The sequence below is a fragment of the Furipterus horrens genome, unplaced genomic scaffold, assembly GCF_987537825.1.
Source record: "Furipterus horrens unplaced genomic scaffold, mFurHor1.1.pri manual_scaffold_6, whole genome shotgun sequence".
In the NCBI taxonomy this organism is placed as follows: domain Eukaryota; kingdom Metazoa; phylum Chordata; class Mammalia; order Chiroptera; family Furipteridae; genus Furipterus; species Furipterus horrens.
Genome location: NW_028327176.1, coordinates 24,245,968 through 24,260,740, shown reverse-complemented (window position 1 = coordinate 24,260,740; position 14,773 = coordinate 24,245,968). Strand labels below are relative to the sequence as shown.

Here is a 14,773-nt window from a genome sequence, read left to right as displayed (position 1 = left end):
TTCATGTGGAGATATATGGGAATCTATTTGGCTATTATATGCTGACTACTTTTTGATATTTTAACACTAGTCCTTTCACATTAAAATTTTAATACGATGTTTGAGAATATCTCCTATTTCTTAAAATTAGTTTAATGAAAATAATGAAGCCTCTTTTCATGTTGCCTATACTTAAGTTTTCTTTTCTAAATGTTTCTTATTTTTTTTAATAGCTGATTTTGGAGTATCTGCACAGATAACAGCTACTATTGCCAAACGGAAGTCTTTCATTGGTACACCATATTGGTAAGTGTGTTTTATTTTTTTTTAAGATTTCATTTATTTAGTTTTAGAGAGAGGGAAAGAGAGGGAGAGAAAGATCAATGTGTGGTTGCCTCTTCTGCACCCCCAACTGGGGACCTGGCCTGCAACCCAGCCATGTGCCCTGACTGGGATCCAACCTGCGACCTTTTGGTTCACGGGCCAGCACTCAATCCACTGAGTCACACCAGCCAGGGCAAGTAAGTGTATTTTAATTGATAACTTCCTGTGGTCTTTCATTATTGAATACAGCATTTACAAAAAATAGGCTGAATAATCAGAAACTTTAGCATGAAAACATTAAGGTTATCAGGTTAAATAATTTAGGCATGTGTGTACTTGTGGCTGGAATACGCAGTCAAAAAATATTCTACCATGTTAATTTCCATTCAGTGGAAAAGACTTTAAAGATTAATATGTCTTTAGGGAACCTTTTCCAGCTCTGCTGGAAAAACCCAATGCTTGCTACTCCTCCTGTCATGGATTTTCAAGACTTTTTGACATATCTTGCTTGCATACAAGATCAAATACATATTTCTTGGCATTTGGAATCTTCCGTAGTGTGACCAGTATCTCCCTCATTAATTTTAAATGCTACTAGTTGCCCTCACAGTTCTTTCTAAGCTATATTTGTCTGCTAGGTATTCTTTAACCATTCTATAAAAATTATTCATTAATTTACTAAATGAATGTTTTTGATCACTTACTGTGTGCTAGATAGGCTATTAGTTACTGTGAATATAGTGGTAGACAGATGTAGAGCTTTTTTTGTTCACACTATTCCTTCAGCTTAAGCGCCAGCATTCCAGCCTCAGCAGCAGTAAAATGGCACTAATCTGGGTGACTCGTTTTCATATTTAGGAGATGATGTATACTGTTCTTTGTATTGATTTTTCTTTATCAAATGGATGTATATTTCAAAAGTTCAATAGTGCTAAAGGGCTTATAAAAACTTATCTAGACCCTGGTCGGGTGGCTCAGTTGGTTGGAGCGTTATCCTGTACACCAAAGGTTGCAGGTTCAATCCCTGGTCAGGGCACATACCTATTGTGGGTTTGATCCTCAGTTGGGGCACATACAGGAAGCAATTGATTAGTGTTTCTCTCACGTTGCTGTTTCTCTCTTTCTCTCTCAAATCAATAAACATATCCTCAGGTGAGAATTAAAAGAAAAAATTTTTTAAAAATAATCTAATTGTGTCTTCTGCCATCTCTAGCATTATCTATTATTGTTTATAAACCATATTATGATAGGTGAAGAATTTAGCTCTCTTCTTATCCTTGCAGTGTACTTGCTAAGTCAGTTGTTACACTATTATTACATTTGCTGCCTTGAAAATTTTTTCCGATATTGAATGATTTATTTATTTTTAATTTGCTTAGTTTTAATCCCTACCTAAAACTTCTATCCTTTTCACATTATGCAGTTCTATAACATGCCTCTATGCAATTTTCCACATCATAAAGCCTATCAAATTACAATCCTTTTTGGGGTCTTCTTCCTTCCTATTCCAATCTGAATTGTTTATTTTCTAGGTCTTTTTGCATAGCTTCTCCCTGGGAATTTTTCATCTTCAGCTTGGGAATTCATTTCCTGGCATCCAAGTGCTTCCTCTTTCATGAATTACTTCCTCACACATGTTTTGGTAACTTCCCGAGAAATTGGAGTATAATTTTGAAGTCTCACACCTGATTCATAATTTGGGTGAACATAGAATTCTAGACTGGAGTTTTTGAAGTATTCCTCTAGAGTCTTCTTTTCCCTGATGCTGATGAAAGTGTGGTCTTTGAATATAACCCCTCCTGCTTAGACTCATTTCCAGTGGTTTGATATTCCATGACGATGTACCTCAGGATGTTTTGGGGTTTTTTGTCATTTTTACTTTTATTTCTTATAGTTAGCATTTGTACTTTTCAATCAAGAGATTTGTGTCTTTTCAGTTCTGGGAAATATTCTTGTATTATTTCTTTAATAATTTCTTTTTTCTGCTATCTTTCTGGATGTCATTAGTTGTATCTTGGGCCACTTGAATTAATCCATCAACTTTCTAAAATTTTCTGCCACTTTTAAAAAATATTTCTTGTTCTGCCTTCTACAAGATTTTCTCAACTTTTTAGTCTCGTGCTTTCACAATGGAGGCTTCCCTCAGATGACTCGTCATGGTTGTCTTCTGGCTCACATTGAAGAGCAAAGCACTAAAATTGATTGACAGCGTGCTGTGTTTGCTGGAGGTGGCATGTGAACTGGTGTTCACTGAGAACTGAGCAAGTGAAAAGGAAGCTGGGGAACACATTGTTCTAGACACAGACTTCTGTCCCCAACCCCCGCTTTTCTTTGTTTCTGGTATTTTTCAGTCTAAAGCCTATCAGTTTCTCTTGGTTTTTATCCAGTTGGAATGAGGAAGGAGCAATTGCTGAGTCCTAAAGGACAAGAGGAAGAATCTGGAGGACTAACTGTTTATTATTTAGACTTGACACTTTCTAATACATGTTTTCAGCCCTAATCTCAAGCTTATTTTTATAAGTTTATAACCCTACTTTGTCAGCCCTTCTGAGATTCTTAGGGACTAAGAAGCAGCTACTTGTTCTGTAGCCATCAATAAAGTAATAACTGACATACTTTAATGTTCACTTTTTAAATAATAACTTGTATATTTATAGAGCTACTTTAAGAATAACAAAATTTTAAGACCAAACATTTGAAAGTTAGCGTTTTTTTGTAACTTCACTGACTTTCCTGAAACTGTACCAGGAAGACAAATGTACATAAGCAAAAGCTCCTTATTTAAATTGTTCTTTTGATATGTAAGGGTTGAAATATTTATCTGTTATTTTCAAAATTGTGTTTTACTATTTTAAAATTTTAAAATTAATATACATAATTATTTAAATCAGTCACACAAATTTATACAAGCATAATTAGAATAAGACTATAAGAAAGTTAAAAGAAACAAAAAATAATACTGAGTTTGGACAACTTTTCTGTGGACATGGACAACAGTGTGGTGACTGCTGGAGGGAGTGGGGTGTAAGGGAACTAAATGGTGATGGAAAATAATATAATAAAGATTAAATATTTTAAAAAATCAGAAACTTTTAGAACTTCTTAACCATTATAATAAAACTGAAAAAAATTCCAATTAAGTTTATGGTAAATATGAGTTAAGTACTAAATGAAGATTATTGGTGCCCCAATAAGTAGTTTTGGTTAAGCAAAAACAGAGGCCAGATTGTAGTTTATTGATGTAAGGAGATAGAGCTAGAAATTACAAAATATTTATTATAAGATGTCATTTCTCTAGAATTTTGCTGTGCAAAGGAAAAGAGATTGGGGTATGGACAAATTTGGGATATGTTCTTGTCACAATTGTAAATTTTTACGAAACTTTAGAGTAAGTAGTATAACAAAGTAGCAAGTCACCAGTAGGGGCCTGGGGTGGAGGTTCTTATGAAATGATGAGATCTTAGGAGAAACAGGGCTTTTAAGTACTACATACTTCTTTTTCAGAGAGCAAATCCTAAATAGATTTCAACTTAGATAGTAATAGTTCCATGTGCCTCTTGTGGGAATGTGAAGGAACATACAATAAACAGAAGGTTTTCTTTGCTGGACTGTTTCGTTCAGGATGGCTCCAGAAGTCGCAGCTGTTGAGAGGAAAGGCGGGTACAATCAGCTCTGTGATCTCTGGGCCGTGGGGATCACTGCCATAGAACTTGCTGAGCTCCAGCCTCCTATGTTTGACTTGCACCCCATGAGGTTAGTGCATCACAGCTAAAGAATCCTATGTTTTAATTAAGGGGTTCCTCACCCCAGTATTATTTATCATTTCATGAACAAATAATATGCTTTGTCTTGCTTTACCTTATTTTGGAATAAGTAATAGAATTTGCATTATTTATTAATACAAAATCTTAAAATGCGTAATGATTTGATGTTGATTTTTTTTTTTTCAGAGCATTATTTCTAATGACAAAAAGCAATTTTCAACCTCCTAAACTAAAGGATAAAATGAAGTGGTGAGTATCTTTGTGTTACTCACTTTTATAGTCATGAGGGAAAAAAAAATATTGAAATTTTAAAGTTTAATTTTTTTAATTTCTTAGGTCAAATAGTTTTCATCATTTTGTGAAAATGGCACTTACCAAAAATCCAAAAAAAAGACCTACAGCTGAAAAGTTATTGCAGGTATTACTTTTGCCCTTGACTTTGTCTTTTATAAAAGATAAAATTTCACTCAGTCAGATTTCTAATAAGTGTTCTGTTCTGTACTATTTTATTTTTATAGCACCCATTTGTCACACAGCCTTTGACACGGTCTTTGGCAATCGAACTCTTGGATAAAGTGAATAATCCTGATCATTCCATTTACCATGATTTTGATGATGATGATCCTGAGGTAGGAACTGTTTTTACTAACTAGTATATCTAAAATATATGTATATACATATGTACATTTCAAAGTCAGTTTTTTTTAAATTCTGAATCTGGTTTCAATAAAGCTGGTTTAAGTGGGGAAGGAAAAAAAAACTATTGAGGGGCCCTGGCAGTTGTGGCTCGGTTGGAGCATCATTCCATGGACTGATGGGTTCAGTTCTTGGCCAGCACACATACCCAGGTTACAGGTTTAATCCCTGATCTAAATGACTAGTCTCTGAAAATGGGAAAGGCAGAATCATCTAATTCACTTGTTGAAGTTACTGTCGTTATTTTAAAGTAGTCATTGTAAATGAAGTTGCTAAATAAATCGTCCTGCAGAGAGATTACAAATGGAAAGCACTTACACAAGATGTTAGGATATACTTAAAATTTCTATTCAGTTTTCTTCTTAAAAAGAATCCTTATACAACCTCATGAATTATCGGTGGTTAATAAGAAGTATAGGATTTTTTGGGTGACTAAAACCCTAATTGTCCACTATGGAAATGTTTAAAAATGATGCTATGGTAGCTTTGATATTAATGGAAGCCTCACTTCTATTGGCGTATTTAACATACCTAGCTCAGCTAATAATAGTGGCACCAAAGATAAACTCACTATATGTGACATGGCAGAATTCTGTTATTGGATCTGTAACTGAGGTGGAGAACCTTAACTTTTCTGACTTTATGGAAGGTACCTAAAAATGGTGTAAACTTCATTGATGATGCTGTAAGAACAGTGACTTTCAGTGGTCAGAAAAATGGTCACAGATGATCTTAAATCACAGAGAACCTTTCTGTCAATTCACTATTGGTCTACTTGCTATATTTATACAGGTGTAATTAAATAAGCTATCTGTCCTTTTGTTAAAGGTCTGGAAAGGATTTTGGAAACATAAAACTTTAAAAATGTAACTTATTATTGACCTTATAATTATATTAGGGAGAAAGTTGACTTTTATTTTGCTTGATTTTGTTTTTTAAAAACTTAGGTTTTATAAACTCTTCTGTAATTCAATATATAGGCAGTTCTTGATTTACATGATAGTGCAGGACTATAATAATGACATGTAAGCTGAAACCCTGCAAAGCAATCTTAATAATCAGTGGGGGAAATTATAATTATTTGGTGAACTTAAAAAAATGTCAAAACCTTAAAAACTCTTACTGTCAGTTTTAAATGTACAGGGAAATTGAAAACATAGTAAAACTCACATTTATTTAGTACACTGTTTCCTTGTTAAAAAAAAAAAACCTTTTATTAACCTTTATTAGATTGTTTAATTATCAGGTAGTGTGCTTACTGAGTAGATTGCACAGTGCTGGCCTTTTTCATATAACTTTGTAACACAGAGCGAGTATCTTTTCTGTGCCTTGGTGAATGTCACATTCCTTTCTAAGTGTGGATGGGCTTCCAGCATTTTCTCCTTTGTATTTTCAATGCGTGAAATATCTCAGTGTCCCTGAGATATGAAGTTTTTTGCTGGCGCCACTTCTTCTGGGGTATCTTCATCCTTTTTATCACAACTGCAGTACTTTCTTCATTCATGTCAGTAAGTCCCGCTGCACTCAGTTGTCTTAAGTTCCTCCAGCTGTATGTGTGCAGTCTCTTGAGCAGTGACCACATCAGCATTCTCACAGCCAGCGACTGTCTTCCATGACTCAATTTATGTTTGATTCAAATTTCATTTCCAACATTATCCATGATTATCGCTTTTTACTTCACATCAGTTTTATCCGTGTTTGCTAATTCCCACATTGAGTTTTCAGTTTTTGTAAAAATGTTACAAGCGTATAATCAGTGGGAGACATGGAGGCAGCACAAGTACACACTTTACTGCCAGTGGGTGAACTGAATAACAGGTGCTCAGTGACCACGCACAGACAAGCTTGGAAAGAAGTGATGTGAATTAACCGTAAGGAGACCTCGTCCCCACTCTGCCTATCCCCCAGAATTCTCTGAAAGTGGCAATAAACATAGAAAACATTTTAAAGTAAAAGGAAAGAAAATTGAGGGCTACTCCTACAAGAAAAAACATGAAGGGAGAAAATTGTGTTTACTAAGTAAAAGGACCATAACTCATTAACATACTCAGCATTATTTTAATTTAATTTATCTCATCCTTTTTGAAATAAATTGAGTCAGATTCTTTTTTAATTGCAAATTTTCTCCTCTATAACTGGCAAAGCTAGCTGCAGCTTTTGAACAGCTATTGAATTATTGAAATATTAAATTTTGAATCTTTATATTTAACTAAGAGAACATTTTGAGAACCTGCTGTGGACAAAAATATATCCCTAATTTTGAGAAGCTACCAGTTTGAGGACTGAGGAGTTCCAGTTTGCAGTTGCCTTAAAAAAACCATACTGGCAAAATTGTATTTTATTCCCATTTTCACATAAAAGGGAGTATTTATTTCGTATTTGAGTAATTTTGGGAACCAGACTGTGATTTGATTCTCTAATGCTGAGTCACTGATTTTGTTCTTTCCTAGCCTCTCGTGGCCGTGCCTCATAGAATTCACTCCACAAGCAGAAACGTGAGAGAAGAAAAAACACGCTCGGAGATAAACTGTAAGTGTGTGCTGTGCACAGTTTATAATTTAACATTGACAAATACGAGTTCTTTCTTTTTGTTTTGTTTAAGAAATATTTATTGAGTGCCTATTATACATCAGTACTTACTCTTTGTCACCGTGCTAGTGAATGAGATACACGAGTAAATAAAGCAGATACAAAAGCCCTCTACTCAACTATATAAATAAATTATATGGAATGATAGAAGATACAAAAAATAGAGCAGTATAAAAGATCAGAAATGTTGATTCAATTTTAAATAAGTTTATAGAACTCACTAAGAATTTACCATTTGAGCCAATACTTAAAGAATGAAAGGGAGTTTGCTATGTGGATATCTAGGAAGAAAGAATTTCAGGGAGAGGGGGAGGGAGTGGAGGGGGGTAAGTAGGGGAAGGATTTAGTAAAGGAACTAGTATAAATACCCCCTCCAAATATAAATACCCCCCCCCCCCCCGAAAAAAAAAAAAAAGAATTTCAGGCAGAGGGAACAGCAAAGGAGCTGTGGGGCTGGAGTGGATGGAGCCGAAGCGAAGGTGAGAGAAAATGGGGTCAGAGCGGTGGGTGAAGTGGAAGAGGAGTCAGGCAGGGATGATAGTGTAAGGAATTCAGATGATTCTCCGAAAGAAATGGGGAGACATTTGAAGACGTTAAGCTTGGTTCGATATGATGTGACTCATCTCCCCATTTTATTGAGAGTACGCATATGGCGCAAGGTTGGAAGCAAAGACCTGGCTAGGAGTCTATGCTATAGCCCTCACTAGAGAAGATGGTGGCGTACGTACACCAGGGCGTTAGAGGGAACATGTGAGTAGTGGGCAAATTGTTGATATATTTTGAAGATAGAGCCAAGACAAATTTTTGAAGGATTGGCTATAGGTCTTAAGAGAGAGAGAAGATTAGAGGGTAAATATGGATTTTCTCGCTTGAGCATTTAGATCGTTGGAGGACAAATAAGATTTCAAGTTGTAATTTTGTTATAGCATTTTTGCTTTATTTTCTTCCAAGTAGTTCTTTTTACTAAACCCTTTTAAAAGTGGAGTTTAATAAAAGCAGTAAGAATTCTATTTTCCTTGTTCCTGAGGAATTTTTGATTGCGGGAAGGGTGCTTATTTATTATGTTGCTGTTTGGGAAAAGGAACAACATTCCTAGAGTAGGCAGGAGAAAAGAAATCATGGCAGTGCTTCTTAAACTTCTGTGTGCATGTCACTGAGGGAGCTTGTTAAAATGCAGCTTCTGATTTCAGCAGATCTAGGATGGGACCTGAGGTTCTTTACTTCTGACATGCTCCCAAGTTATGTAGGTGCTGATGGTGCAAGGGCCAGCCTTTGAGTATCAAGGAGAGGAAGTGGCCTGCAAACTGACCAACATCTGAATAACATGAGAACCATTAAAAATGGATTCTTAAACCCCACTTTTCCACAGATCCTGATGCAATAGGTCTTGGGTCATCCTGGGATTCTACCTTTCAAAATAGGTTTCCGTGTGATTCTCACAGCCAACCAAGTTACAGACTCACAGAGACAAACTATTCACTCACATGGGATCCAGTACCGCCAGCTAACTAATGGTAAACTGCCAACAGGAATCTCTGGAAAACTGGGCCTTTACTCTTTTTCTTCTTGGAAGCATTAATTCCCTGTGAGTTAAAATGCTAATTTAGTGCAGTCAGGCTTATGATAACACTTCTCTGTGAGCTGAAGATTTACCCTTAGGGACATGAAATCCAAAATGACTTTAGGGAAACTTGCAATAAGTACATTTATGAAAACATTCTCAATTTTTGGCTAGGTTAGTAATGATAATAATACAATACATTTTATACTTCAAGTATGATGAATTTGTCTCTTTATCTTAAAAGCTAAGTGAGATAAGTAGGGGCAGACAGTATTACCAGATAATTTTTTTAAAAAGCAGGAAATGCAGAGATGCAGAGGTGGAGTCATACACTAAGTTAACACAAGTCTGAGCTCTCACCACGCGGCCCAGTCAGTGGTCTTTCACAGGTAGTGCTCCATTTAAGAAGCCATCTCCGCACACTTGTGGCCTTCCAACTGGACTTTTTTTGTGAAGCTTGTTTTGAAATTTTGACTGGCCTATGCACACTGTATGTTCTTGGGCAAAGTTTTGATCATTAAAAGGAGGAAACTCCTGAAAGAAAGCACAATGCATTGTGCAAAAAGCCCAGGACTGGGGTTTGGTACTTAGTTTGCCAGTGATTACTTTGTGTGACCATAGAAAATTAGCCTAAAGCTCCTCTGAAGCCACATGATTTAAATTTGCTAGTTCCCCCCCCCACCCCCCCGAAGTATTTTTTTGGAAAATAATAACCTTAGTACATGAGTATTTCCCATTTTTTAATATACAGAAAGTAATTACAGGATCTGTTTGTCATTTCTTTAATAATACAAAAGGTGATTGGAGATGTCTTTGTAGTTAATTTAGAATACTCTGTTGAGTACTGTTGGAAATCTAACTTAAAGTACTTTGTATTATATTTTCAGGCCCTTTTTGCAAAGGACAGTTATTTCTTTACTAATTTATATCAGTGATTTCGCAACGCCTAACTGCATAGGCATGTATATGCTCTTTGAAACTAGACGTCTGTACCTGAACTTTTCTGCAATTCTGATACTGCCCTCCTTTTAGTGGGAGTAGGTGGTACAGGATGGACATTTTCCTTTCTCCCCTGTCTGCCAGTAAGAAAGTTGTTCTATCCCTCTAGTATGATGAGCTAGCAACAGGATTAAAACCATTGTGGGTTTGATATTTGAGGCTTTTAAATCTTAGGCAATGTTCTAATATCAGTTTTCTTAGAATGTTTTATGATTTTATATGAGATGATATATAGAATAGTCAGTAATGCTATTGACTTTTTTTTCCAAAGGCAGGCTTTGGAAAAATAATTCATTTTAATATGTGTTTCTCTTGAATATGTTTCATGTTTATAATTACATGGTGTCTCTCCTTGCATCCAGGGTTTTCTCTTTATTAAACTCAGTGCTATTTATTTAGGCAGTGTACATATAACAACTGACTCATTTGCAGAAAGGTGTTACTTTTCCATCTTAGTAAGTCCCCTCTACCTTTAGGTAAATGTGGCAAGCAAAGATTTGCTTTAAGAAGAAATGATTCTCAGGCTCTTATCTGCCTTAGTGGCTAATGAAAGGTCAGCCAAGGATAATGAGCTGACTCAAAGACACTAGAAAGGAGTTTTCATTTGGATATTAAAAGATAAATTTATGGTGTGTGGCTTGACATACATTCAAGGAGATGGTAGAGGAAACAGATCAAGGCCCGTATACAATTACAGATAACTAGGAGTTTTTGACATAATTAAGAGCATCATAAACAGCACTGCAGCCTGAGATGACTGGCCAACATTTATTTGAACAATAGTTGGAAGATTCTATGGCAGAAGCTTGTCATAACTTTAGGGAATTTGAAGAGAACAGAAGAGTGATTCCAGGGTAAACGTGAAGAATGAATCTCCGTGGGGACTTTGCTATATATGGGCCCCTCTTTCTGGGAATGCATTCCCATGGAGAACAGGAGTATTGAATACCTGCTACAGTTAGGATTCTGTCCTTGTAATGGAAATTATTCTAAGACAACATCTCTGAATCCCTGTACCCAGTGATCATACAGTCTGGTAAGAAAAATAGGCATGTTCATGTGTGACAGTAGCACACAGCAGATGGATGCACAGACTGTCCTCATGTAACTTTATTAAAGATTTAATTTTGCTCTTTGATGACAAGTGTAGATGAGAGCTATTCAGTAGACTTCTATCGAGGTGATGCATATATTAGTTATAATACCTTACTAAAAAGGCATTTTGTAATCTTTGATGTGTGATCATATGTGAACATGTATGAGGAATCCATTATTGAAGAGCTTGCTTATCTTTAAGGGCCAAAAATTGATACGTAGTCTGTAACAGCTATAAAGCATACACACAGTCACACACAAATGGGGATCTTACAGGGCTGTGTTTCTCAACCTTTTTTACTTGTGCCTACCTAATATTACTAAATATTTTAATCTTATGGTCTCCTTTAATTGGTATTAACATTCACAGTTAATCATACACTAAGCTAAAATCAAAACAATTATAAAAGTGATTATGCTTTGAAATCTCGCTCATTTGCCTACCTTGACTGGGAATTGCAGTTTTGGCTGAAACTCTTAACTAGTTGAACTGTAACATTTTATATTTACATCATTGCTTTTTTATTTCGGTGCTCTTGAATGCTTTACCCAGGTTATAAAATCAGATAATGATAGAGATATAGAAATTAGGGTAAAGGTAGTGAAACTTCAGTGTATTAGAACAGTAAGGGAAAAGATGAATGTGGTATAGTTAATTTATGTCTGCTTTAACTACTTCATTCTTTAGCTACAGTAGTATATTAATTATTTATTGTTGTATAGCAAATTATCCTAAAATTTAGCATCTTAAAACAATAAACAGTTATTATTTCACACATATTCTGAGGGTCAGGAGTCGAGTCCAGGACAACTTAGCCAGTGGTTCTGGCTCAGGGTTCTTCATGAAGTTTAAATCAGAATGTCAGCTGGGACTGCAGTCATTTAAAGGCTTTGCTAGGCCGGAGGATTTGCTTCCAAGGTTACTTACATAACTGCTTCAGTTCCTTGCCATGTAGCCTCTCCTTAGGACTGCTCACATCATGACTTCCTCCGAAGCAAGAGATCCAATAGAGAGGGAAGTGATATGCCCTACTCGTTTGATCACATAGACCAACCCTGGGGTTGTGGGAAGAGACTCCATAAGTTTATGAACACCAGGAGACAGGAATCATTACAGGCCATATTGCAGACTGGCTTGCAGAAGTACTCTGCCTCAGTTGCTGTCTGCCCACTTCAGTCCTCAGTTAAGACTGTCTATTTTATGCTGGTTCACAGTGAAGTAGTAAGTTCATCCTGACTATAACATACACCTAATTTTGCTAATTATCTTCTGTTTTAATTATGGAAAAGGCCTTTTATTAACAGATTAAGCTTCAACAGCTCAGACTTTCTTGGACTTTTTCTGGCTAGCAGATTCTTTATTTAAACCTTTGGATTGTGATTAATGTAGGGTAGATAGTAAAATTAAGTCTGTTTTGCCATGGAGTAACTTTTTAATATATCATTAAGAATAAAGAAACAGATCATGACTTCGCTTTTTTTCTTTTTCAGTTGGCCAAGTAAAATTTGATCCACCCTTAAGGAAGGAGACAGAACCACATCATGAACTTGTAAGTAGTTTAGTCTTGGAGTGTTAACATTGAAAATAAATGTTTTAATTAGTCTTTATGATATATTGGAACTGACTTAAAAAGCTAGTTATTAATATTTTCAAATGCATTTGGGGAAATAAAAAGGTAAGTCATCCTGAAATTCAGAGTAAATAAATCTGTGTTGCTGAGATTGAATATTTTCAAAATTATTTAGGAGAAACTTATTAGCTTTACCACTCTAATTAAATGTTTTTAACGCTGACCCTTTAATTTTTTTTTTTTTTTTAATTTTTGTTTTTCAGTTTTTGAGCAGCTCTTTGTAATGTATTTATTAGGACAAATGCCATAATTTTAAACTAAAATGTTGGCTCAATAAAAGCCCTTCTCAATAAATTTATGGGCAGTCTTTTAAGAGTGGAGGCCAGTTTTTAAACATCAGAGTAGAGTCACATCTGTTTGATAAACTAAAACTCAGGAGAGACGAGGCATACATAGTAGATCAAGTTTGTCATTCATTCAAGGCTTGCTAACTGTATGAATTTTCTTTTTATGATTCTTTTTTGTTAATGTTCTATACTTCTTTCCAGATATATAATAATATATTAGATGTAGTCTTAGAAGCAAAATGCTTTGCACATATTTGAGATGCTAATATTCTATGGAAGAATAAAATATGAAACTTAAAAAACAGAATTAATCCTAATGCAGTTACTTTAGCAGAGCTCCAGATTATGTTACATTATTTTTCTATTTAATAATGAGAAGAAAGTGTTAACAAATATTAAGGGTTGAAGTGGGAACTTGCTTCTTAAATTTAATGCTTATTTTAAGTCACTTGACTAAAGACATAAGGAAGGAGTCTTTAGCCTTTAACTTTTAGAGGTATTCTAATTTAGTATACCAGCATGGAGGAAAGGAACATGAAAGAAAAATTCTTAAAATGATCATATTACAGTACTGAAGCCTTACATTTATGTAGAGGATGGAGAACGTTAAGAAGAAAAAGTGGTCATGATTTTTATAAAAGCTAATTGTATTTTGTTAAGGCAGTTTATTTGCTCTTTCTCTTTTTAAGTTGGCATTGCACGTATTTAAATTCTCTACTAATTTAGTAACTGCATTGTAGAGCCAGTTTGTTGCAGTGTTGCTTTTTTAGAAGCTCTTTAATATGATTGAACTTTGCGTTTGCCTTAACAAAATTATGTTAGCAGGACTTCACTTAAGAAAGTTTCCCTTTGTGAATTTATGGCTTTTAGTCTAAATGTAAATAACTTGGGTTTCTTGGTCTCTGCTAAACAGCCCGACAGTGATGGTTTTTTGGACAGTTCAGAAGAAATGTACTACACTGCAAGATCTAATCTGGTATTTCTTATCTTCTGATTTTCTTTGTCAGCATTGTTTTAATCTTGTTTTACTTTTTTTAATCAAACATTTTGTCCAATTTTAATGAACTGATTTAAACATTGTTTTATAAGTTCCTGCTATTTAGCAAGCTTCCATATATAAAGGATTATAGCAGTTTTTTTCCATAACAAGTTAAATAAATATATCTACTCAAATATATTATAATGTTGTAATAAAAAAATAAACATTTTTATATAAAAACACTTAATTTTATGGCTGAGATATGTCTTTTTTAAAACAATTGCATTTTCCTATAAAAATGTCTGGTTTTAATGTGACTTGTTTTAATGAACTAGGAACCATCCATATGTGTACATACCATTCATTCATACATATATATAAAACTTTGTATATATTGCATAAATTATATATATGTATATATATAATTTTAAGGAATAATTTACCCCTAATTAACAAAGAAATCAGTCTCAGATGAAATTTTAGCTCCATGGCATTATGTAATATCCAGTTTTCTCAAGTCAAAATTTGGATTTTAAAGCCTCATTGATATTAAGACTGTCTTGCCATTAGGCAAGAAAAGATGGGACTTTAATCATGATGAATATTAAATAAATAATACTTTAATAGTTTCTATTAAATAAATACCTACTTCTCTAGCTGGCCAGGGCCCCTGGCTGCCTTTATGTTCACTCCTGGATTTCACTTTTCTGCCTTTTCAGTGAAATTTTTCTTATCTTTTCTTCCTCTCTGCTTCACTAACATGCCTCTTTTAATTCTGGTTGATTTAAGTGATTCAGTTGGTTAAGAGTGTTGTCCCAATATGCCAAAGGTTAAAGATAAAGAGAGAATCTTAAAAGCAGCAAGAGAAG

The 14,773-nt window shown here is 34.7% G+C and overlaps 1 protein-coding gene across 3 annotated transcripts in view; it reads left to right on the top strand.

Moving 5' to 3' along the window:
- MAP4K3 (mitogen-activated protein kinase kinase kinase kinase 3) overlaps window positions 1-14,773 on the top strand; it is a 130,513-nt gene that overhangs the window by 68,125 nt on the left and 47,615 nt on the right. For 2 of the 3 annotated variants that reach the window (XM_090281186.1, XM_090281185.1), the window contains exons 8-15: window positions 213-285; window positions 3,925-4,056; window positions 4,254-4,316; window positions 4,404-4,485; window positions 4,586-4,696; window positions 7,214-7,292; window positions 12,499-12,557; window positions 13,839-13,901. In XM_090281186.1, coding sequence (XP_090137312.1) covers window positions 213-285; window positions 3,925-4,056; window positions 4,254-4,316; window positions 4,404-4,485; window positions 4,586-4,696; window positions 7,214-7,292; window positions 12,499-12,557; window positions 13,839-13,901 — 662 coding nt within the window. The remainder of the gene's footprint in view (window positions 1-212; window positions 286-3,924; window positions 4,057-4,253; window positions 4,317-4,403; window positions 4,486-4,585; window positions 4,697-7,213; window positions 7,293-12,498; window positions 12,558-13,838; window positions 13,902-14,773) is intronic. The other variant, XM_090281187.1, reaches the window with a different exon arrangement.